Below are 23,172 nucleotides of genomic sequence, written 5' to 3' on the forward strand. Positions count from 1 at the left end.
AAATATGTTATTCTTATTTTATAATGAAATACTGATTTATGTGAAAATCATTCAAACTTCAACGCTGAAAGTTCATCATTTATGTATAATGCTGGCTGTTATAAGTGTTTTTTATGTCCATGCACTGAGTGACAATGTATGCTTTTTGAGTGAGAATTGCTGCCTGTGTTTGGTCGAACAAGCTTATTTTGAGACTTGTGACTTTGAGACTAGAAGTGTTTTGAGTGGGTTTTGGAGGTGAGATGAACTGTTTGGCCAAGATGCATGTTGGTAATGTAGACTGTATGAAGAGTTTTGAAAAAGTGGCTTCAATTTTGACTAATACTTGTTAGCAATTGAAAGAAACTAACTGTTGTCTGCTCACAGTGGCAGTTTTGTCATTTAAGTATCAGTGCTAAAAAGTGGTGGTTTATTGTTGTGGCTCAAGTGTAGCCTGATATGTGAATTAGAATTGGTCTCCCCCTGCGGTAGTGGCAAAAAAAAAAAAAAAAACAGACAGGGTTTTGTTTTCCAGCCGTGGTAAAAGTATGCAAAACACACACACACACACACAGGTAGCATTGTCAATGCCATGGCCCTGGACTCAAGGTTTCTTGGTCACTCTGAACTGAAAGCTTCCTGATACTCTAATGCCTCTTTGAGTTATTTTTATAGTCTGTGTACTTGAGGTTAAAGACTTCTGTAGATCCATTAAGAGAACATTTTCCCAAAGAAGTTAAGATTATATCTATTAAAACGAGAGTGCCGGGTATCAAGGATTTAAGCAGGAGACTGAGTTCACCAGCTGCCTTTTCTCTAATATCCCTCCAGCTTCAGCTCCAATCCAGATCTAACATTGCTTTCATGTTTGACCCACTTTTACAAGATGGAGACAATGACAAAGAGAAAAAGAGGCAGAAGGAATATTATAAGACACCAGTGGAAGAGAGCGGGAGAGTAAAGGCAAAGAGACAGATTAAGTGGGAGATGCAGAAAGTAGGAAAAGTCAAGAAGACTGAGTGAAAGAGTGAGAACTACAAAGAGAATGATAAAGGTGTGGAGAGAGTCAGAGAGGAAGAGAAAGTGGTAAACAGAAGGAAAAGCTAAAGGCGCCTTGGAAGGAGGGGAGTGGGCTGAGCAGGAGGGAGGAGGGAAACTCTGCTTCTCCTAATAAAGCCAGTGTATGTGAAAGGAGGCGCTGAGAAACGTTAGACTGAGCAGAGAGCTGTGTTACCAGTGAAAGAGAGAGAGTGGAAGAGAGAGGGCCAGAGACACCGAGAGAGAGAGGGGGGGAGACAGAGAGGAGAGAGAGAGGGGCAAAGAATAGAAAGAGCATTGTGTTGCTGCTGAGAAGGAACCCATGTCTGCACAAAGAGGTAGGTGTACTGCTATGACTGACACACAAACACACACAGTAGGAAACCTGATCACGCAGTGTATCCAGCAGTAGGATGTACCAGAAGTACGTACAGTAAATGTATCAGGTGAGTGTGTGTTCTCTTCCAACTGTCTGACTTGCTTCCCTGAATGTAGCAGCTGTGTAGCAGTGTGGGGCAGGTATGCGACTTTTCCTCAACATGTGTTGAGTGTGCATATGAGCGGCATAAGCAGGTGCCTCTGTGTGTGTGCCCACGTGTGTGTGTCTTGTATGTGGGACTCAGTGGCAGGGTTTAGGGTCCGTGTGATTGTGTCGCTGAGGATGAACACAGTGACACATTTGCACAGGGGCAATCTTATAATGAGAGGTTTATAGCGTTTTATCAGGCAAAGTGCATGTGACTCAGAGTAACTACGCAATGTTATCTGAATATTTGCAAGCATTTGATAGTTAAAGATTGATTATTAATATGTCTGATGTATGATCCAATATTTGTACTGACGTTCGAATGGGTCAAAAGAGCAATTAGCTAATTATTGTTTCAGCAATCATAATTCATTCTCAGTATAAATCCAAAAGAACCTTGTGTACCTTAAAGGATCAGGTCACCCAAATTACAAAAATAAATAAATAAATTGTATGTCATGCAGATAGTTTTCATTTTATGTGCTGAGGTTTTAAGATGTATGTTTTATATATGGAATTCCATTTGTGGTCCTTTAAACTATATTGTGTATTTCCAGAAACAACTCCCAGATACTGTGGATATCCCTTTTACTCTGGAATAATGCTGTGAGCTCCACATATGAAATTCCATTTACCTCCACTAATGGGTGTGAAAACACAAATCTCAGAGGAAACTGGAGAAATTAAACCTAAACTGCATTTTGTTTGTTTGTAATTTGGGGTGACTAGACCCTTTAATATCAACTCAGCCCAATATTGTTTGTATCTAAGAACAGGGTTGTTTTATGCTATTTAGGTATCAAGTGAATTCAAGAATGTTTAAACAATCCCAAACATGTATACACGAGTCCCATTTGCTTATGTTAAGTGGCTGATAGCTTATCTAAACTACCAAGATGAGGCTCATTGCTCACCATCTAGATTGGAAGGGCCTGATCACCCAAATTACAAAAAGTAATTAAAATGAAAATTCTGTTTTTATGTCCAGAAACAATGCTCAGACATTGTGTATAGCTTTTATGATGGAATTTTTTTTAAAGGGGTTTTCAATGCTGTGAGTGCCACAAATTTAATTCACCTCCACTTGCTGTGGAAGCAGAAGTCTCAGAGAAACCTGGAGAAATTAAAGTAAAACTATGCTTTTTTTATCACACACTTATTTGTCACTACACTTTATACACTTTGTAGACTACACTTGTCATACACTTTAATGTCAGCGGATCCAAATATCACCCATATGGGTTGTTTTACACTGCTTAGTTATCAGTGAATTCAAGAATGTTTGGAAAGTCTCAAAAATCTATACAGTCTCTATAAATCTAATCCTAATTAAGTATTAGGCTTCCACCTTTACTATGGATTTTTGTAAAGTAAATTTAAATGCTGGAAGCACCACAAACCGTTCATCGTTGCCTCCGCGTATTGAAATGAAGTAGACATTTCAAAACCTGGATAAATTAAACCAAAGCTATCTGCATGGCTAGATGCCACTAGGGGACCCTTAAATCTCACAATATCATAACAGGGTTTATTTTTGGCCATTTAGCTTTCAACAATGTTTGGACAAAAAGCCACATTTGTGCATGGACTTTTTATATCTACAGTGTCATGATAAAGTAACTGGCTCTCTATGTAGATCAAAATGAATACCAAGTCACTATTGTTGGAATAATAATCGATTTGTGGCTATGATTTCACTCCAACCAGGGATGCTAGGGAAGGCGAAGGTTTAGAATGATTTTGCAATGGCTTTTTTTTCTCTGCTTAATGTCAGGGGAGACAAGTCCAGCCAAGGGTTAATGTCAGTGTGTCCTGTAGGCAAGGTCAGACTGAACACCAGTAAGAACAGACCACTTCCCTGTGGGTGGCAGAGATGCTTCCTCTCTTTTTTCACCATATGACGATCCCAGAGGTTCCCTCGTTACAGGAAGCGGCAGACGACGCCGTTTCACAATAGCCTGAATAAGAGTATTTATAAAGTATACGAACTAAAGGACACTGGGTTCAGAAGCACAATGTGTGTGATTGTGGGTGGGAATGTTGGATGCGTTTACCCATTAGGATAGGCGAGAAAATGATTTACGTGGGTTTATATGCATATGTGTTAAGCTGAGAAGAAAATCCATTTACTTTGAAGTACATAATTATCAACAAATATTCAATGCATCATATACAGTCTGCACTTCATATCCATCATTGTAAAGTGCTTTTTATTCAAAAGATTATGTCTTCATTTTTTTGGGGAGGTATTGTGCAATAGATCATGCCTCCAGGTTTGAGCATATAGGCAACTCAGTAGACATTATTGAGTACAATTTTGAGGTACTATTTCTGTTTTAAGATTTTTGAAGTTTCATTGCACTTCTTCATTAATTGTTCTTCCACTATAATTGATGGCTGTAGTTTCTAATTAGTTTGCATTTCTAATATTCCATCTCCAATTTTGTCGTCCTATCTTTCCATATATATTCTATCTCTCCATTCTTGCTTCTGTCCATTCATCTTTCCTTTCCTTTGTGTTTGTTTTAGAAAAATATTTTTTCGGCCACTTTTATTAGAAAGAATAGTGGATAGAAGTACAAAACCAGGGAGAGAGAGATGGGGGGAGACACGCAGCAAAGGACCACAGGTCTGATTTGAGCCCGGGCCGCTGCAGTAAGGACTCAGCCTTAGTACATGTGAGCCTAACCATGCCCCTCCTTTCCTTTTTAAACTGTGCTTAAAGCATGTAAAGCCAGATCTGGAACAATGAGTACTTTAACATTGGGTCACATTTTACAGCTGGTACTCATTTATATGTATTCACTAAAAATGTAATGCAAGACTTTACCTTTGTAATTGAGTATTCTTTCCACTGTGGTATTGCTACTTTTACACAAAAGGATTTAAACACTAGTTTCAGCACTGACGTCAGGCGAGTTGTACACATGTATTACCTCTGTAATGTTCATGACTTGTGACTTGTTAGAGCCTAACCACCAGCGCAGCACAACAAATTTCAGACCAGCCTTACAGGGACGTGTTGTCTCGTCTTACCGTCATTATGAAACCACAGTCATTGCCCTACTGTGTCACTTTTTGACTCATCACTCTTAGTATCTGCTGATTCAAACACCCTCCTCCTTCCTCTTTCTCTTCTTCTCTTTTGCTTTTGTAGCTCTTTATCACTGGAGATTTGTGATACCATACGTTTTAGATCAACAGGGGTGGAGACGCAGTCATGTCATAAAATATGAAACACAGACCTGGACTTCATCCCATTGTTAATACAAACTCCAATGTTGTATGCTTCTTCGTGTGAGGATGGCATGTTAGGCCAAGCTATAAGGTGTGTATCTAGGCCTTTATGTATGTGTGGGTCTGTGTTTGTATGGCTACTTATAACTGTACTTTTAAAGTTGTAAAAAAACACTTTCATTCCACCCTGTTTTTGCAAAATAACAGGGGGTACCCAGCAAAAAGACGAATACTTTATTTTCGTCATAATTACATCCATAAGTAGCACCGTGACGGACTGTCTGACTATTTTGGTCATGGGTTTTACACTTTCTGTAATAAAACATCTAAAAGCAAAAGTCTTATCAAATGGGGGTCCGTGGGGTAATTTGTGTTAGTTTAGAGGCCCTGATGTGAAAAAGTTCTAAATACCTCATTTATACTGCAGGCATAAGAAGTTAATTTTAAATGTCAAGTCTCCCTCCACACTGCCTTTTTTACCTTCCTGCCTCCTGACAAGTTAAAGTTAATTCAACCATGTACTTATGCTTTATTTAAATATTTGCATTTTACCTTTAAAAATGTCCCAGAGAGATTTACCGAGTGATAGCAGATGTTATGTTTTCCCACTTGTATTTCCCCATGCTCTCCTTTTCTGCAAATGTGTGTGCCTTTGAATAAGACATTGTGTGTGTTTGTGTGTGCACTTGTCTAGGCTTAAATGGGTGTGCTAAAGACAGATTGGGATAGTTACAGCAATTTGGTAGGTCCTCGTTTATTTACATGGCTGCTTGCTGGCTAAGACTTCATTTCAGGGTTAAAATTAGACTAGGTTTGGGATAGTGGTTGTAGTACAGCATTTAGTTGTGATCATTAGGGAATGTATACATTTCCTCACAAGTACAAACATACAAACCTGTGTGTTTGTGTGGCCTAAAAGCCTGTGTTTCCGTCTGTGTTGATGTTTCAAGAGAGTTCCTCTATGATCTCATACACTTAATTTGCTACTCAGGTAAGCCCTATTTTCTGCCTCAACATGTATTTGTGACTGTGTCTGTATCTGTTTAGTTGGCAGCCAACAGCATCGTCATGAGTAAATGATTACACATAATGTTAACAGTCTTTCCCGACTTTGCTCTGAAAGCAAATTAAAGAAGAACTTCGTTTATGAGCTCTCTTTCTAAACACTTGTCAATTTAACTGGAAGGAAGGGTGAGGTTCAGTCTAGGGCAACTTCACAGCTGTGTAACCACTTCCCTCACAGACTTTGATTTGTACTACAATAAAGCAGGAGTTGTAATTGAAGCCAGCTGTCATTAATGGAGTCACTCTTAAATGACAAGGCTGGTTGTTTACTTCACTAGCCGACATACCACAGATGTTCACATACATTTTAGATGAGCCAGTCAAACAACTAACGACAGTATAAATCAAGGCATGCGAAGACATTGTAAAACAACATGTGGAAATCACATGTGGTTTGATTCTTGCTTCATTGTGGCTGCACGCATTCGAGGAAATGTTTGATGAATCCCATAATCACGCTGAAGAAAGATGCTTGCCTTGTATGATGTAGCTCAGACAGTAATGCAGTCGGGCTTGGTGGCTTTGACCTCCATTAAGATCTTCACTGCATGAGCCTTTGATAGCCAACACAAATGTTGCTAGCTCAATATAGAAGCTGTTTGTGTCCTATATTTTGTTAATTTGTTGTTTTGTCAGAGGGGCACATTCAATCCGGGACAAAAGAGACAAAGGTAATGTTCAAGCTTTCAAAATGTCTTGTTTAGTATAATGTAATGTTTTAGTATGTTTCAGTAACAGGATCTTTTCAGTACCTTAGTTATAGTTTTATTAAATTACATTATTCAACAAAACAACATTCCTGTGAACTTCACCTCAAGTTACAGTAAATTCTTTGATGCAACACTTCTTTGTAAGGCTTAATGAACAGTATAAGCTCTAGTGTACAAGCCACTCTCTGGATCCCAGTTTGTATTTTGTGTCCCACAATAACTTTTGCTAGGAAAAATAAACTTCTCAATATTCACCCCTGTTAGTAGTCATGATGTGAAGTATACACAAAATTTAATACTTGATAGAAGGCCATCATCTGTGCATTATGGATGGGAATACATATTTTGACAGACTGCATGTCCAGCCTGGCAGGACCAGTAGGCTACTGTTATTGCTTTTTGTGTATGAAATTGTGCTGTTTAAATGCAATGCACTATTAAATTGTTGTGATAATAATTTACCCTTTAAGAAGGGGGACTGAGAACAATTTCTACCAATATACAAAAACTATCCATGCAATGAAAACATGGATAACAAGGACAAAATATTGTCTACAATGCTGCATTCAGTTTAATGTACGTTTCAAGTCAAGTAGATTACCGTTGAGGCGAGAATTGCGTTAAAACAGTGATTTTGATTTTACAGTATTGATGGCGTAGATATTTGTAAGAGCAGCTTACTTGAAAAAGGTGACAGCCTGTCTGGATCTAGCTTCCAAACAGTAACATGGATGACTCAGTGATCAACGTTATTTCCCCGCGGCAGGCGGAACACTTTGTACCAGGGGATAACTACCTTTGCACGACACCGGACAGTGGCGGTGTAACGTCCTAAAGGATCCAACTAGTTGAGACACATTTGTTCCGCCTTTTGCATCAGTGTCATATCATCGCAAGGAAGATATATTACTATGATTATTGTAGACTTTTCGTTTAGAGGGGAGCCAAAGGGGGATCCAAGGTCTGTGTTACAGGTGCACTGGCTTTTGCTCAGTTGAAAAATGGGTGGGTTCAAACAAAGGATGGTATGTCCTGAGTTGTTTAACACATCTAGATGTGAATACCAGGAAATAAAAGTTGAAATTCTGAACTCTTGTCTCATACTTAAATGATCTTAACAAATGTCTTCAGTAAAAAACAAAAGAACAAAGGAAATTGCCTTACCGTTCCAATACTTTTGGAGGGGACTGTACCGGACTGTCGCCGTTTACTTTGCCACGACTCCGAGTCTGTTTTCCGCCACTTCAGTCGCTTAACTTCCGTGTTATAGTCAGTAACAGTCCCAGCTCGTTATTGGAACATGCAACAAAAAAAAAATAATCTGGTGCCTTTGAATTCCAGCAGTCACCTCTCCTCCCATCCACAGATTTATAAACCAGCTGTCTGTGTTGGTTTTACTGCGCCTTACGCTGCGATGCTGCCCTACGAAACGAGTGCTAAAGGGAGAGATGACTCTACACCCCTCGCATTAACCAGAGTATTTCCACTAGGCTGACAACAAAATCCTGTTGTGTGCTGTATGTATGAAAGGACAACTGGTACCTCTTTGGACATTACAGCTAGAGAGCCAGCAGGGTCTTCAAACTGGATCACCTGTGTGCAGTGCTTGAAGTGGACCGGTACTCATCGGTACGCAGTATTACATTTTACTCTTTCTCGCATACCGGCACTTCTCACAAGCTGCCGCTACTGTTCTCTGCCCTCTCCATATCAGGTTCTCTGGGCACTACGCGACACTCACATGTTCGCGTTCTCGCCTGCCTGCTAATCTCTGTCGGCGGAGATAGACGAGGAAGAAGCTTTCATGCTGCCATATGCATACATCCTCTTATATACAGTCTATGGCTACATCAAACCTTTTAACCACATTTCACAGTTTTCATTCAGTGAATGGAACTTTTTTAGTTTTACTCCAAACTTGAGCATTTAAATTGGTCTGAAACCTTTCAAAACATGTGCAAAGTATGTTGACAGTTTTTCCTGCAGGAAATTTGTTGTGTAGAAGTGTAGAAGCTTCATCATTTCAGATAACACACTGCATCCCACCTACACAGTAACTAAAACACCTAGACTATCTTTATTGCAAGTGTGACAACTTTTGCCCTTTTCACGTAACTGTTGTCCATCAAGTGGTAACAAAGTTGAAGACAAGCTGTAAACCAAAATCCATAAAGGACATTCAGAAACCTAATGGTGACATCACAGATTTTAGCTGGGTGACAAAAACTATGCTCATTTACAGAATTCACAGTAAATAAATAAATTAGTGTAAACTAGTGTAAGACTTTATCGAGTTTAGACAGCTCTGGAGGTCATGCTTTAAAAGAATAAAAATAGGCATGAACTTTGGCTGTTTGCTTCAAACTGCCCTAGTCAAACAATTACAGGATACTTTGTGATGGCTGTGTGTGTGTGTGTTTTGTTTCCTCAGTGTGGGAGGCTTTGAGTCACACAGCCCTCACCAGGGAGGAAGGTTAGGGATTGATAAGTGATATCTATATAATGTTGACTCTTGTGAATGTTTAAATATGTGTGTTCATGTATCTGCATTTTTGTGGCAAGAAAAGGAATTAACAGAATGGGTCAACACATTTGCATGCAAGTCAGTGTTTTGGGTCTGCAAACACACACACATACACAGACCCAAACAGCAACCCCCATTCATACAGACGCACACACAGCCTCAGAGAAAAGCAGGGGATTCCAATCTGTCACGGAGATGACATCACAGCCTGCCAGTAATAAAAATCAACTAAACAAGGGAGTCCCCACTTCCCCTCACTTCTACACATCCCACAGAAAAGAGAGAGAGAGAGACAGAGAGAGAGAGAGAGAGAGAGAGAGACTGTGGTGAGTAACTCATTAGTTCACAGAGGGGGGTTGGGGGGTGGAGAGAGAGAGAGAGAGAGAGAGAGAGAGAGAGAGAGAGAGAGAGAGAGAGAGACCCTTTTAAGGGGTTCACATGCTCACTAACACACGCACAAACACACTTTAGCTGTGTCTCCATAGTGACCGGCTATGCTGCCCCGGCTTGGGGAGGAAATGCCAAACTCAGTGCTTCAGAGCAGCTCCACCAGGGAAAAAAAAAAACACACACACACACACACACACACACACAGCTCTATTCTAATCCTCTGTCTGGCCACGACGGAAAAACCTCTCTTCATCTTATCACCCTGCTACCTCCCCCTGTCCATTTCTCCTCTTCCTGTCCTCCCCATATTTTCCTCTCCTATCCACTTCCTTTTTCTCTCCCCTCTCTCTCTCTCACTCTCTCTCTCTGTCTCTCCCCCTCCCCCCTCGTCATTGGTAAGTTCATTGAAGTAGACAACAGAGGTAAGTACTCTCTTCCGCTCTCTCTGTTCACCATTGGCTCAATGCTTTGATGTGCAGTAAGTTTCAGTCTTTGTGTGTTTTCCCACAGTAGACAAAGGTCTAGTTTACTATCACTGCTGCAGGTCCTGCTGATGAAGAGCCGCACAAAAGCAGCTGTGTGTCTTTCTATGTCCTCATGAAATATGAACTGTACTTTACAGTCGGGTCAGTTTCTACAATGTTTATGTGTGTATGCCAGCTGTCATGTGCAGCCTAGATAGTGCCGGTCAGTTTACTTACCCTGCTAATAATCAAACAACCTTATGTGTGTCTGATGTGTGCCTGCAAGTGCGTGTACTTAAAAATTCAGGCTGGAATCTTGTTCATCACTCTGTGCTATCACCTTGTGAATACAGAGCAGGCTCTGAATACTCTATTATTGTCCCTGTATAAACTATAGTAAATGCATATTATCCACAATAGCATCTGTGTGCGCGCATGCATCAAATCCCATTAGAAAACAGCGGAAAATCAATGAGTACTTAGGAAGGAATGGGAACCAAACAAAGCAACAGCAGACACAGCGACCCTATATTTATTTTTTCCCAAGATTAAAATAATACTTGTAATTAATGACTGTCAGCTAACACTGACTCATTGCTATAGCTTTAATCATAATAACACTGTATTACATACTGTAATAGACAAGTTATCTTTCTGATTGAAGCCAATGTTTTGTAAAAGCACTTCAGCCACATTAATGACTGTCTGAAGTGTTTTCTTTTAATCATCTTCCAAAGGAGCAATCTTGTTGATCTTTCAGCATTAGTTAAGTACTTAGGTGGAATACCCTTTCAAACATGCTGTGGCTTAAATCAGTGGTTCTCAAACTTTTTCACATCGGGGACCCCTAAACTAATTTACTAATTACCACAAGGACCCCCATTTGATAAGATTTTGTCCCAGGGTCCCCCATCTGATAGGATTTTTGCTTTTACATGTTTTATTACAGAAAGTATATGAAAACCATGACCAAAATAGTCAGACATTCTTTCCCTGTGCTACTTATGGAAAAACAAAAAAAAAGGATGCCCCTTTTTGCTGGGGATCCCCAGACCCCACTTTGAGAACCACTGGCTTAAATAATAGCCGCCTTGAATCAATTACCAGCCTGGCGTGAGTTCAGACACACCAAATCAGTAATCCATCTGTAGTCCTTGGTTACAAAACAACACAATTAAATACTCTCCAACAACCCCGGAGGAGACTCTCTCTCGTACATACAAACACACATACTGTGAGATCACTCACATCTGGAAGCAAGACTGGCTAACACACTCCCTTCCTCTTTCCAATGTGTCCACATCTTCCCCTTTCTACCCCGGCAACCCTCTCGCTTCTCTTTCCTGTCTGTCTGGCTGTCCTGCCCCCGCTCCCAGAGATGAAAGAGAAGAACCCCTGGCACATGCCTGTGACCATCATCATCACTGTGATTGGCGTCATAGCGATTGTTGCCTTGGTGACGGTAGCAGTTTTGCAGAACAGGCCCCTCCCCCAAAAGTACAAGGTATGGCAGAGGAAAATACTAAAATGTTGTAGCCTGTTCCCTGTGTGTGAGCCCACTGCAATACAGTAGGATATCTGTCCAATGTCCACAAGCCAAATATGCTCTCTTGTAAATATGATGTCAACCTGTACAGCTGGTTGTAGAAATCCACTACCAAATAAGGCCAGTGGATGATAAGAATATTAAAATCACTACTCCTTTTTGTGAAAAAACCCCAGATTGAGTTTTACAGGAATTATTCATTACAGCACCTGGGGTGCGGTTTTACAAATAATTTTCAGCACAAGATTTTTGCACAGATAAATATACTGCCGTTTGTTCAGGGAAGTTTGTCTGAGGGCTATGCACTCATCACAACGAATGTTTAAAAGGTATATCTAGATGGAACTCATCCAGAGTTAATCTCACTGAGCACTGAACAGGAATTCCTCCTTCTGTCTCTACTCCAGTATGGGATTGTGCTGGATGCCGGTTCCTCCCACACAGCTCTCTATATCTATGAGTGGCCAGCGGAGAAGGATAACAACACAGGAAGAGTTGAACAGATACATTCGTGCAAAGTCAAAGGTATGCAGTCTACTGCACAATGCATCACATACACACACTTAACCCTCACATTCACATGTACAACCACTAACTGATAAATATGCAAATTGAACAATGAACAACAATGAACTTTATCTTATCTAATAAAATATACTTTATAATAATAGGAGGACAAACATCAAGGCCTGAAGGCATGAATATCACCCATAACCCTGACAGACTCCTTTAAATTCTTCAGCGCCTACATCAGTAACACTCTGGAGTATCAACACCAGCCACATCATCAAAAAGTCCCAGCAAAGATTTTGCCTTCTCAGGCAGCTGAGGAAGTTTCATGTCAAGTGCTTACTTTGCTTTCAGACATCTATTTTGTATAAATTGCACTTATGTGTAGGAACAATGAAGTTCTACGGTTGAGAAAATGTATTTCCAAAGGAAAGGGTCTGTCTGATGACGAAGTAAAGAGCTGAAAATAATATTCTAAATTGAGCATCTGTGCTGGTACAACTCTCTGTTTCTCATACAGCCCCACTTCAAAAATCCTGAACTATCCCTTTAATCAGGAAACCATTTTTTATGAACAGTTCAAATTTTCTGGATTTACTAACTGATTCCTTAGTCTTTAAAATGCAAAAGGTGAAAAATGCCCATCACAATTTCCTAAAACCTTGATCTTCAAATGTCTATGTTAAGTCTGACCAACCAGTCCAAAACTGATTAATTACAATGATATAAAACAAAGAAAAGCAGCCACCTGCTCATCCAACCCTCTGCAAGAGAATGTATGAAAATACAAATGTGTCTGTCTCTTATGCAATTGTTCTTGCTGGATTATTAAAGCACTTTTAAATAAACATAGATAGACAGAGAGAAGTCTGTCAAACTGACTCCTGCCATTAGCTTCTCTTCTGTAAGTTGATTTAACTACTGCTTTTTATCATAGCAGTATCAGCTGGTGTGTGTGCTGGCCTTCCTGTTCATGTAATTTACATGGGTTATCAAAATTAAAGTAAAACACAGCAGATTATCAGAGACAAAAGGATCAACATGGTTCTCTAAGAAGCACTGCATAAAACTGCAACGTTTTATCTTTGATGGCGTCGTAGGGCCGTTAGATAAAATATATGAGCCGGGGGAGGGGGATAATATTCAGAGAAACACAAAAAATTTCTGAGATTAAAGTTGAAGACATTTTTGAGAAAACAAAAAACTCCACAGTACACTTACCGGTAGGCCTATATATGGACTTCGCAGATTTGGATAGTGACAAAGGACATGCTGGATAAAACAAAATAAGCCCTGGGGGAGGGTGACTGTCCTCACACACACTGTTAAATTACACTTAATGAAACACTGTATTCCTCAAGATTAAAATCCAATGTGAATTTTATTAACAATCCAAGTGCATAGTAGATGTGAATCCGAGCTGATCCCAGGGAGCAACTGATCAAGCTCCATATACAATACCTTTCTTACGTTCCTCCTTGTGTGGGCCTTAATGCAATCCAACCTTTCCAAAATGTTTCTAATTCAACTTTTGACACCATTATTTTCTTAACTCGCCCTGTTTGGCACCTGGACCTACTCTCAAGTAGAGAGGATGTGCACGTTCATGCAGGATATCTAATCAGGGATAACCCTGGATGTCATTTTGCCCACTGGGAAACTCAAATATAACAAGTAGAATATTTAATGGAAGGTACATCAGGCACACTTCACCAAGCCTTCTTCTATATTGCAAATTTCCTTAACAGTTTATGAATTTGTACATATGACCTTCAATTTCCGAGCAGGCATCTCTGAACGCAAGGCTCTTTATGGTCACTAAATTTAGGCTGAATTACCTCAACCTCCTCTTGACATTTTGCTCAACTTGCAGGTCCAGGTATCTCCAGCTATGCATCCACTCCTGAGAAGGCAGGGGAGTCTCTGACAGCATGCATGCATGAGGCCGAGCAGTGGGTCCCTAGAAAAAGACATCAAGAGACCCCTCTTTATCTGGGGGCTACTGCAGGAATGAGACTGCTGAAGTACGGAACACAACCCCATAATCAAACATAAAAACATAGATTCACAAAAAAGTAACAAAGCGTGCCTTTTCATGCTGATACTGGTGTGACTGCCTTAACTCTGTAATTGTGTTTGCACTGGCAGCTGAAGTGCTGCTATGTGTAGCCTTCTCCGTCTGCCGTTTTGTGATTTATCTCCACATGAACTTTTCTGCCAGTGCAGCAAATACGTTACTGTCAAATCCATTATATACGACACAGTATATTTATTATTTACGGACTGCTGTATTGATTTGAATAATGGATGTGAATCACTCTGATGAATTTATGTTGTGTGTGCATGCAGTATGGAGAACAGCGAGGCGTCGGGCAAGGTGTTCCAAGCTGTGGAGGAAGCCCTGAAGAGGTGCCCCTTCTCCTTTCAGGGAGCGAGACTACTTAGTGGCCAAGAGGAGGGCGCCTTCGGCTGGGTCACAGTCAACTACTTGGATGACCGCCTCAAACAGGTCTGCATGTGTCTGTCATGCATACATGTCCATGCAAGTTTGTCCACTTTTAGATGTGCTTACTGTGCGTTACATTACAAGATTACTGCCATTAAAGAGTAACTTGTTACATTACAGCGGTACTTATTGAGAAACTAGATTGAGTACTTTTGCATAACCAAAAACGCAAACCCCTCTGTGATTCCTTTGCATGTTAGAGGGCAAGTAGCCTACATCTCCACTGAATGTATTGACTCATTATACCCTCAATGTATACCCTAGTCTAGAGCCCATAATCTGTAACTCCGCAGGCTAATAACAGGAATGACAGACACAATAGTCCCTTTACAGCTAGATTATGTTTGATTACAAATATATATCTCAAGAAGGTACGGGGGTGCAATGCATATAACCCTAACAAGTTCATATAACATGTAATTTTTTTTGCAATTCAACAGCAATGAAGTTTGTCAGTGTGCTCAAGCTGTACACTGACTTTAGCGCCTCCTCTCTCTGCTGCAGGGCTTGGAAACCACAGGTGCCCTCGACCTTGGCGGGGCCTCCACTCAGATTAGCTTTGTATCAAATAATTATGACGGTTCAGAGTCACCTAACAACTCTGTGAACTTTCGACTCTACGGAAACGACTATATCCTGTACACTCACAGCTTCCTGTGTTATGGGAAAGACCAAGCACTGCGTATGACGCTTGCACATCAGACTCGGGTAAACTACTGTTTTTTTTTTTTACTGTTAACATTAATGGACTGTTTGAATCCAATCTAGTCTGAGGCAATTTGAGATTTAATAATCTTTGAGACAGACATGAAGTGCTGAAATGTCCAATGATGCTGACTTTGAATTTAATTAGCTTCCTGTCTCTGTCTCTCTTACACCTCTCCATCTTGCTCTCTCTCCCAGTCAGGTCCAGAAACAATATTAGATCCTTGTTTCCACCCTGGCTACACTGCAACAAAGAACTACTCAGTTCTCTATGATAGCCCCTGTGTGTCAGACAGGAAACCCCAGAACGCTCCTGCAACCTTCAATCACACAGGGAATGGAAAATTCCAACAATGCCAGGAAGTCGTCAAAAGTGTCTTCGACTTCACTCACTGCAAATACAGCCAATGTTCTTTCAATGGGGTCTTCCAGCCTCTTTTAAAGGGGCCATTTGGGGTAATGTAACACAGATGTCAGTGTTTATTTATTAGCAAATAAAAATGGCCCATGAGACACTGTGTTGTTTTCAGGGTTCAACAATACACGGGAGTTACACAACATACAGACTTATCAGTTGTAGTGTATGTGAGACATAAGGCCACACATAATGAGAACTAAGTATTTAATAACTTGCTTACCAGGAAATGTTTTTCTAACTAATTTCCTTTTGCCTCATCTCTTCCTATCGCCCTCTCCCTCTCACTGCAGGCCTTCTCTGCTTACTATTTTGTGATGAACTTCCTCAATCTGACTGATACATCCATATCTCTGGAAAAAGTCAAAGAAACGCTAACACGCTACTGCGCTACCCCTTGGAATCAGGTCGGGGCATATTTGTTACACACAAACACACATGTCCTATGTCCTCCAGCCTGCCTATGCTGTACATTGATGATATCATTGCATTTGAACTACTTGAACAGATAAAACAGCAGCATCCGGATGCAAAATTGACGTATCTGGCTGAGTACTGTTTCTCTGGCACATACATCCTCACCCTGCTGACAGAAGGATACAACTTTACCTCAGAGATGTACTCCTACATAAAATTCATCAAAAAGGTCAGTAGATCACAGTTTCCTATATCACACACCCAGGAGTCATACCCCCACCTGATTTAAATTAGATGATTTTAGTATTCGAAGTCAAATCAAATCACACATAAGAAACACACATTAAACAACAACAATAAAACACACAATTATAAAACTAATAATAAATACAATAAATGAAATAGACAATTAAAATTTATAAAAATTCATAAAATACCCTAATATAGAAAAAACATCCCTAACTAAAGAGAACAGTTTTTAGCCTACTTTTAAATATGTAAATGTTAGTTGCTTCCCGAACCCAGATAGGGGTTTGATTCCACAGCCGAGGTGCCTGATGGCTAAAGGCTCTGACTCCCATTCTACATCTAGAGACCCTAGGCACTACAAGTAGCCCTGCATTTTGGGAGCGCAGTGTTTTAGTGGGGCAGTATGGTGTAAGGAGTTCTTTCATATAGGATGGTGCCTGACCATTAACGGCTTTATATGTAAGAAGAAGTATTTTAAAATCAATTCTCAATTATACCGGGAGCCATTGCAAAGTTATTAAAACAGGGGTGATATGATCTCTCCTACTGGTGCTTGTCAGTATGCGTGCAGCAGCGTTTGGTATTAACTGGAGAGATTTTTTAGAGCAGCCGCAAAGCACGGAGTTACAGTAGTCAAGCCTTGAGGTAACAAATGCGTGGACACGTTTCTCTCAGTTTTTTCAGAGCTAGTATTTCAACGATTCATTGATGCATCGTTTAAGAAGTACTTTTGTTTGGCGCCAGTGTCGTGCCGAAAAGTGATCGCCCGCCGAAAAGTGATGTTTGGTAGGCCTATGTCTAATATCTTTGTTTATATTTGGAAAACGGCCTGTAGCCTAATTAACATGACTTACTGCCAATTTTGCTATTATCCTTACGACTCTGCATTATTTTACTTGCTGTGTAGGCCTACCAACCAATCCACTCTTTTTTACCTGTTAAAATACCTTTAAATGGCTGATACAACTCATTCATTTGCCAGAAAATGATTGAAGCCTTTTGTTATTGACTGAAAGGTTATTTCTGCCCTGAAATTAGTTGATTTCATTCAGAAGACTTATATTTGACAGATTATAGCTCACCTAGTACTTTTTACCTGTTAAAATACCTTTAAATGGCCAATACAACCCATAAAATGCAGTAGGCTATTTCACTTGCCAGAAAGCGATTGAAGAGACTGGGCAATACAGCTCCAGCAGACTGCAATCAGTTTTCAGCGGACGATCACTTTTCGGCACAACACCGGCGCACCTTCCCCCGGTAACGGGATCAGCTGCGCATGTTTATAGGTGATAGATATTTATTGGTCCTTTCGGAAATTCATAGTGTGTCATACAGCAAACATCAGACCAACAACCAGACAGCTGCTTTATAAACATCACCCGAGTGCTATACAAGTTATACTACAGGCTCGTAGTAGTAGACTACTTTTAGCGTCGGCCGATGGTCTTGCCGTTCACACAACTTGCCGTCATCTGATGGGAGTCTTGAAGTTCACACTATGTGACTGATCGGTAACGAGCTGACAGCGGCTTTGTCCCCCGACGCAGGTCTCCAAACCACGTTGTCAAGAAAACACATGTGAAACTGGAAATGAGTGATCCTGCACATGAAACAGCCGTTGTTTGTTATTATAAAGATAGCAATTATAAAGACAAAGAATGTGGGTGAAAGAATGGATTAGCACACGCAGGTAGAAGGGATTGTCTGAGCTACAGAGAGAGCTGTGGATGAGTAAAAAGGCGCAGCACCCCGACACCCAGTTAACTCATGACTGTGAGGTTACAACTCATGGCCCAAAAAGGAGAACAAAAAACTAGATAATCTATCAAGGACTTGCTCAGCCTACAAAACTTCACAGCGATTTTACCAGACGTCAAACAATTCCAAGACACCTGATACGCATTTCCTCGGTTCAGTCTGAGACCATTATAGTAAATGGCAGTTAAGTGCCAGTTAGATATAGCAGAACTAAAGCTCATAAACAGCCTTATGGCTAGCCTCAGGCAGAGATGTTTTAAAAGGAGACACACCACTTAAAGAATCCTCAAAACTACACTATAGGGAAGGCCCGTAACGCCAAAGATGGGGGTTATTCCACTCCTCCCACTAAAAAGCCAATCGTCTGCTTTTGATATTGTAGCCGAGAAACATATTAAGCCAATTGTGTGGTCCCACTGACGTATGGATCTACTACGCTTGGGTCACTGCTACCACGTAAGTGTAACCTGTGGGTAAAAAAAACACTTTTTAAACCTTATTTTGGGGCCAAGTCATATTTTCTAGCATTTTTTTAATCAGATTTGCAGTTATTATGTCCCGGTGACCATTGAAAGTGCAGTTAAGGCTCTCTCCCCATTCATTTAGATAGAGGCCTGGGGTGTCATTTATAAATGGTGTGTACGCACAAAAAAGGCCTGGAAACGTGCGTTCGCTATTTCCCACGCCAAGGTTGTGATCTATTAAAAAACAATCATGAAGGGAGACTGAGCGGGCCTCCACGCAAACTGAGGCATGTGAATGCACATAAACTGGAGAAATGATAAATGGTGACTCACATGGTAGATGGATGAAACGGTTTGATTGTGTAAAATAAATTGCAATATTACCTCCGAGTATTATAGGGTAATAAAACATCATATCCATATTATGAGTACACTGGTAAAACAGATAAAAGCCTTTCTGAATAAACAAACACCTGTTTCATTGATTTTCCCTGAAATACGCAATAAAAAAACTTTAAAAATGTAAGATAATTTGCAGCCACACAAAAAGAACCATGATTTAGGATAATAAACACAAACAGAGTATCTGTTTCGAAAGCTTCGAATTCATTGTACAGTTTAATAGGGAATCGTATTAATTAATACTTGCATGCAGTGCACTTCATTTTCATAAATAATGTGAAAAGTAGGACAAATTACATTTAAATTGATCGCATTTTCGATGCCTCACTCGTGCAAATACGAGTACATAGTTTCATATGAGAAGTGGTCACCTGCTGCCCCCGTGTTCCTGCTCTACACCCTCTGCTACAACAACTATTGTTACTAGTCCTATTGTTATTATAATCATTAACATTACGATTATTATCATTAACACTACTATAAATATCTGTACCATTTTTCATTTAGTCTATAGCAACATCACCTTTACTGTCTGTACCGCTGTGTGTATATTATGTAGGCTGCCTCCCTCCCCTCTCTCTCCTTCCATCCCTCTTTTTTTCTCTCTGTTCCTCTCTCTCTCTCTCCCTCCCTCTCTCTCTCCCCCCCATTCACCCCAACCGGTCGAGGCAAATGGCCGCCCACCCTGAGCCATGGTTCTGCTCGAGGTTTCTGCCTCTTAAAAGGAAGTTTTTTTTTTCCTTGCTTCTGTCGCCTAGTGCTGCTCTTGGTGGGAATTGTTGGGCTTCTGTAAATAACATCACAGAGTACGGTCTAGACCTGCTCTTTTTTGAAAAGCGCTGATAACTGTTGTTGTGATTTGGCGCTATATAAATAAAATTGAATTGAATTGAATATAATGTCAAAGATGTAAGACTGGAGGGAAAAAGGGACTGAGTATACAGGGCCCTCATGTGAGGAGGGCCCACAAAGATACATAGAACGAATAGCCGTGGATGCCGGGAGGGGCTCATAGAGAGTGCTTACATACAGGGACCCCTGTATATTAGCACATGTTGATGCACTGTGCGCCGGCGTGTTGATGTGATGCGTTGCTTGTAAAAACACTATTTATTAAGTAAATCTTTCACTGTACGGCTTATGTCACATAAAAAAAGGCATATTTCTTTTAACTCTCTCACTGGCAGCCTCTTTAAGTGAGCGGAGCGTTTGTGTAGCCTAAATAAATGTTTAAACCTGAAGGCATTTGGTTTAGTCTCTCCACATTTTTTACCTACCCATCCAATGCGTTTTGCAAATGTGTACCCCCTCCACCACCATCACAACTCAGGAGGGATACTCCTTCCTGAAGATCGGTTATCAAGGGGATTGAGCTCTGGTGCCCTCTTTCCTCTGGTGCACAAGCACTGCGTGTGTGTGTTTTACGCATAAAACAACATTATCTTTCTTGCTTCAACCTCACCAAAAAGAACATCATTGTTACACTGGGTTAAATTTCTTGTTTAAGCTTTTCTGTCATCTTCATTCAGCCTGTACATAATGAGGGGCGTTTCACCATTTTTAAGCAACTATGGCCGTTTAAAAGGACGACAAGGAGCTGGCTCACATGCGCCACGTTTCAAGTTGATTCTGATTTATAAAGGGAAATAAAGTCACAAATTTCAAGAAAATACGGTTTTGCTGACGTAGCTTGTGTTATTAAAGGTTCTGTACTCTTAAAAGCAGGGTATGCAGATGTTTATTAACATCTGCATACCCTGCTTTTTCATAACAGCTGTCACATCAGCTACTTTCTTAAAAATCTTAGGGAAGAACTGCAAACATTTATAAATGACTAAGATGTCACACATGCTTTCAACTGGCTTTATGATTAAGGTCTTTTTTCAGAAGATTACCCTCTTCCAGCAGCTCTGTATTTTTGCAATCTACAATGGCCTTAATACGCCATCGTAGTAGGCTATGCGAAGAAACAGTCATGTTGCAATTTCCCTTGAATAGTAGCAAAGCCCTTCTCATCTGAGATCTAACTCAGTAAGTATACAATGTATGGACTAAATGGACTGTACCTTAGCAGACAAAAGCGCTTTGCAATTTGCCTCTCATTCAACTATTTGCATGCCATGCAAGAGCTGGCTTAACAATCAAAGTTTATTATTATTATTTTAGAAAAAACTTTCAGTACTTAAAGGTCATTAAAGCATATAATGTATATGCCAAACTACAACCAAACAACAAGACAAGAGCTCATCTGCTACATTACATTATGTTTCACACCAATACAAATTCACGATTTAGCAGCAGTTACAGTTAGCAAACATAACCTACAGCATCAGCAATGAGAATGTGAAAGCAATTAATCCAAATAATTCAAGCTAAATTAAAGATAGCTTCTAAGCATTGTGAAGAAAAACAGCCTGCTGAGCCAAAAACATCACCAGCAAGGAGTGAAAGGACAAGCAGCACAGGGGGCAGGCCTACCTAGTTTGGCAGGCATGATGGCGACTGGAAATCAGAGCCGAGTTCATCCCCAACAAAACGTAAATTTCTACGGAAACGGTGGTGCCTTGAACAACCTGGGGCGAGTTCAGACCAGACAAAACGTATCAAAACGTTTTTTTCAACGGAAACGGTGGTCCCCTGGACACCCTGTTGTGTACGCAAACGCATGGCATTTTCCTGCCTTTTTAACACCTTTGTGCTTACAAACTTTACACAGCTGATTGGGTAACACCTGAGACACGCCCACCAAACAGGAGCAAACATATCTCGAAGCCCGTTGCAGAACGTTGCGCAACGTTTCAAGGAAACATGCCGTTCAATCTGAAAACGTTGCAAACCGGTGCAAAACGTTTTGAGATTGAACCCGCCCATAGGCTACCTCAAAGCCTGTTGCGGAACGTTCCATCCGGTTCATGGAAACATGTCGTTCAACCCCGAAACGTTGCAAACCGGTGCAAAACGTTTTGAGACTGAACCCGCCCATGTGTTCTCCCGTTTGGTGGGCGTGTCTCAGGTATTACCCAATCAGCGGCAACAAGTTTGTAAACACAACGGTGTTTAAACGGCAGGAAAATGCAGTGAGCTTGTGTACACAACAGGGTGTTCAGGGAACCACCGTTTCTGTTGAAAAAAACGTTTTGCAACGTTTTGTCAGCGCTGAACTCGCCCCTGGAAGCCCTTATGTTGCAAAACGTTTTTGAGATTGAACTGGTTTCAGCCTTCTATTCATTGATATCTAATTGGACAAAAAAAAAAGAATGATTTAAATATTTGACTATTAAATATTTAAAATAATGATAATAAATGTACACTTTTTATATTAATCTATCAATAAATGGGTAAAAAACATAAAACAATCAATAAATACATAATTACAAAAATTAATATCCAAGTAAGTAATGGGTTCATAAAATAACTTTTAAAACTAAGTTTTAAAAGAGGAATAAATAGCTAAATTCACACATTTATTCGGGCAATTAAGTCCCTGTTTTTGTTTTGTATATTGTTATTGGGGGGGGGGGGGCGGAGAACACCATTCTTCCAAAATATATTACTTCATTGGTGTTTTGATAATAATGGTAGAGAGCGCTGTCTGACATGAAGGTCCAAGTTATTCCATAGGTTTTTATTTGGACTGAGATCTGGTGACTGTGAGGGCCACAGCAAATTATTTTTGTACTTATCAAAACATTCAGTGATCCCTTGTATACAGTGGGTACGGAAAGTATTCAGACCCCTTTAAATTTTTCACTCTTTGTTTCATTTCAGCCATTTTCCAAAAATCAAAAAAGTTCATTTTATTTCTCAGTAATGTACACTCAGCACCCCATCTTGATAGAAAAAAACAGAAATGTAGAAATTTTTGCAAATTTATTAAAAAAGAAAAACTGAAATATCACATGGTCATAAGTGTTCAGACCCTTTGCCGTGACACTCATATTTAACTCAGGTGCTGTCTATTTCTTCTGATCATCCTTGAGATGGTTCTACACCTTCATTTGAGTCCAGCTGTGTTTGATTATACTGATTGGACTTGATTAGGAAAGCCACACACCTGTCTATATAAGACCTTACAGCTCACAGTGCATGTCAGAGCAAATGAGAATCATGAGGTCAAAGGAACTGCCTGAAGAGCTCAGAGACAGAATTGTGGCAAGGCACAGATCTGGCCATGGTTACAAAAAAATTTCTGCTGCACTTAAGGTTCCTAAGAGCACAGTGGCCTCCATAATCCTCAAATGGAAGACGTTTGGGACGACCAGAA

The 23,172-nt window shown here is 40.3% G+C and overlaps 1 protein-coding gene and 1 long non-coding RNA gene across 7 annotated transcripts in view; one reads left to right on the top strand and one right to left on the bottom strand.

The window, feature by feature from the left end:
* Window positions 1-21,664, bottom strand: part of LOC123982435 — a 45,981-nt gene extending 24,317 nt beyond the window's left edge. The window contains exons 1-2 of one of the 2 annotated variants that reach the window (XR_006827979.1): window positions 21,387-21,662; window positions 13,828-13,949 (exon numbers count right to left, since the gene is read on the bottom strand). This is a non-coding gene — a long non-coding RNA (uncharacterized LOC123982435). Of the gene's footprint in view, window positions 1-13,827; window positions 13,950-21,386 lie in introns of both variants that reach the window. The other variant, XR_006827978.1, reaches the window with a different exon arrangement.
* The window catches only part of entpd1 (ectonucleoside triphosphate diphosphohydrolase 1), a 23,320-nt gene continuing 1,369 nt past the window's right edge, over window positions 1,222-23,172 (top strand). The window contains exons 1-9 of one of the 5 annotated variants that reach the window (XM_046067945.1): window positions 1,222-1,355; window positions 11,310-11,437; window positions 11,887-12,004; window positions 13,863-14,013; window positions 14,339-14,498; window positions 15,000-15,203; window positions 15,399-15,656; window positions 15,909-16,022; window positions 16,124-16,261. In XM_046067945.1, the coding sequence (XP_045923901.1) occupies window positions 1,340-1,355; window positions 11,310-11,437; window positions 11,887-12,004; window positions 13,863-14,013; window positions 14,339-14,498; window positions 15,000-15,203; window positions 15,399-15,656; window positions 15,909-16,022; window positions 16,124-16,261 (1,287 nt within the window). In that variant the 5' untranslated portion in view covers window positions 1,222-1,339. Of the gene's footprint in view, window positions 1,356-7,019; window positions 8,185-9,546; window positions 9,892-9,913; window positions 10,096-10,116; window positions 11,438-11,886; window positions 12,005-13,862; window positions 14,014-14,338; window positions 14,499-14,999; window positions 15,204-15,398; window positions 15,657-15,908; window positions 16,023-16,123; window positions 16,262-23,172 lie in introns of those variants that run through there. The other 4 variants (XM_046067948.1, XM_046067946.1, XM_046067944.1 and 1 more) reach the window with 4 other exon arrangements.

The sequence above is a fragment of the Micropterus dolomieu genome, linkage group LG14 (assembly GCF_021292245.1).
Source record: "Micropterus dolomieu isolate WLL.071019.BEF.003 ecotype Adirondacks linkage group LG14, ASM2129224v1, whole genome shotgun sequence".
NCBI lineage: Eukaryota > Metazoa > Chordata > Actinopteri > Centrarchiformes > Centrarchidae > Micropterus > Micropterus dolomieu.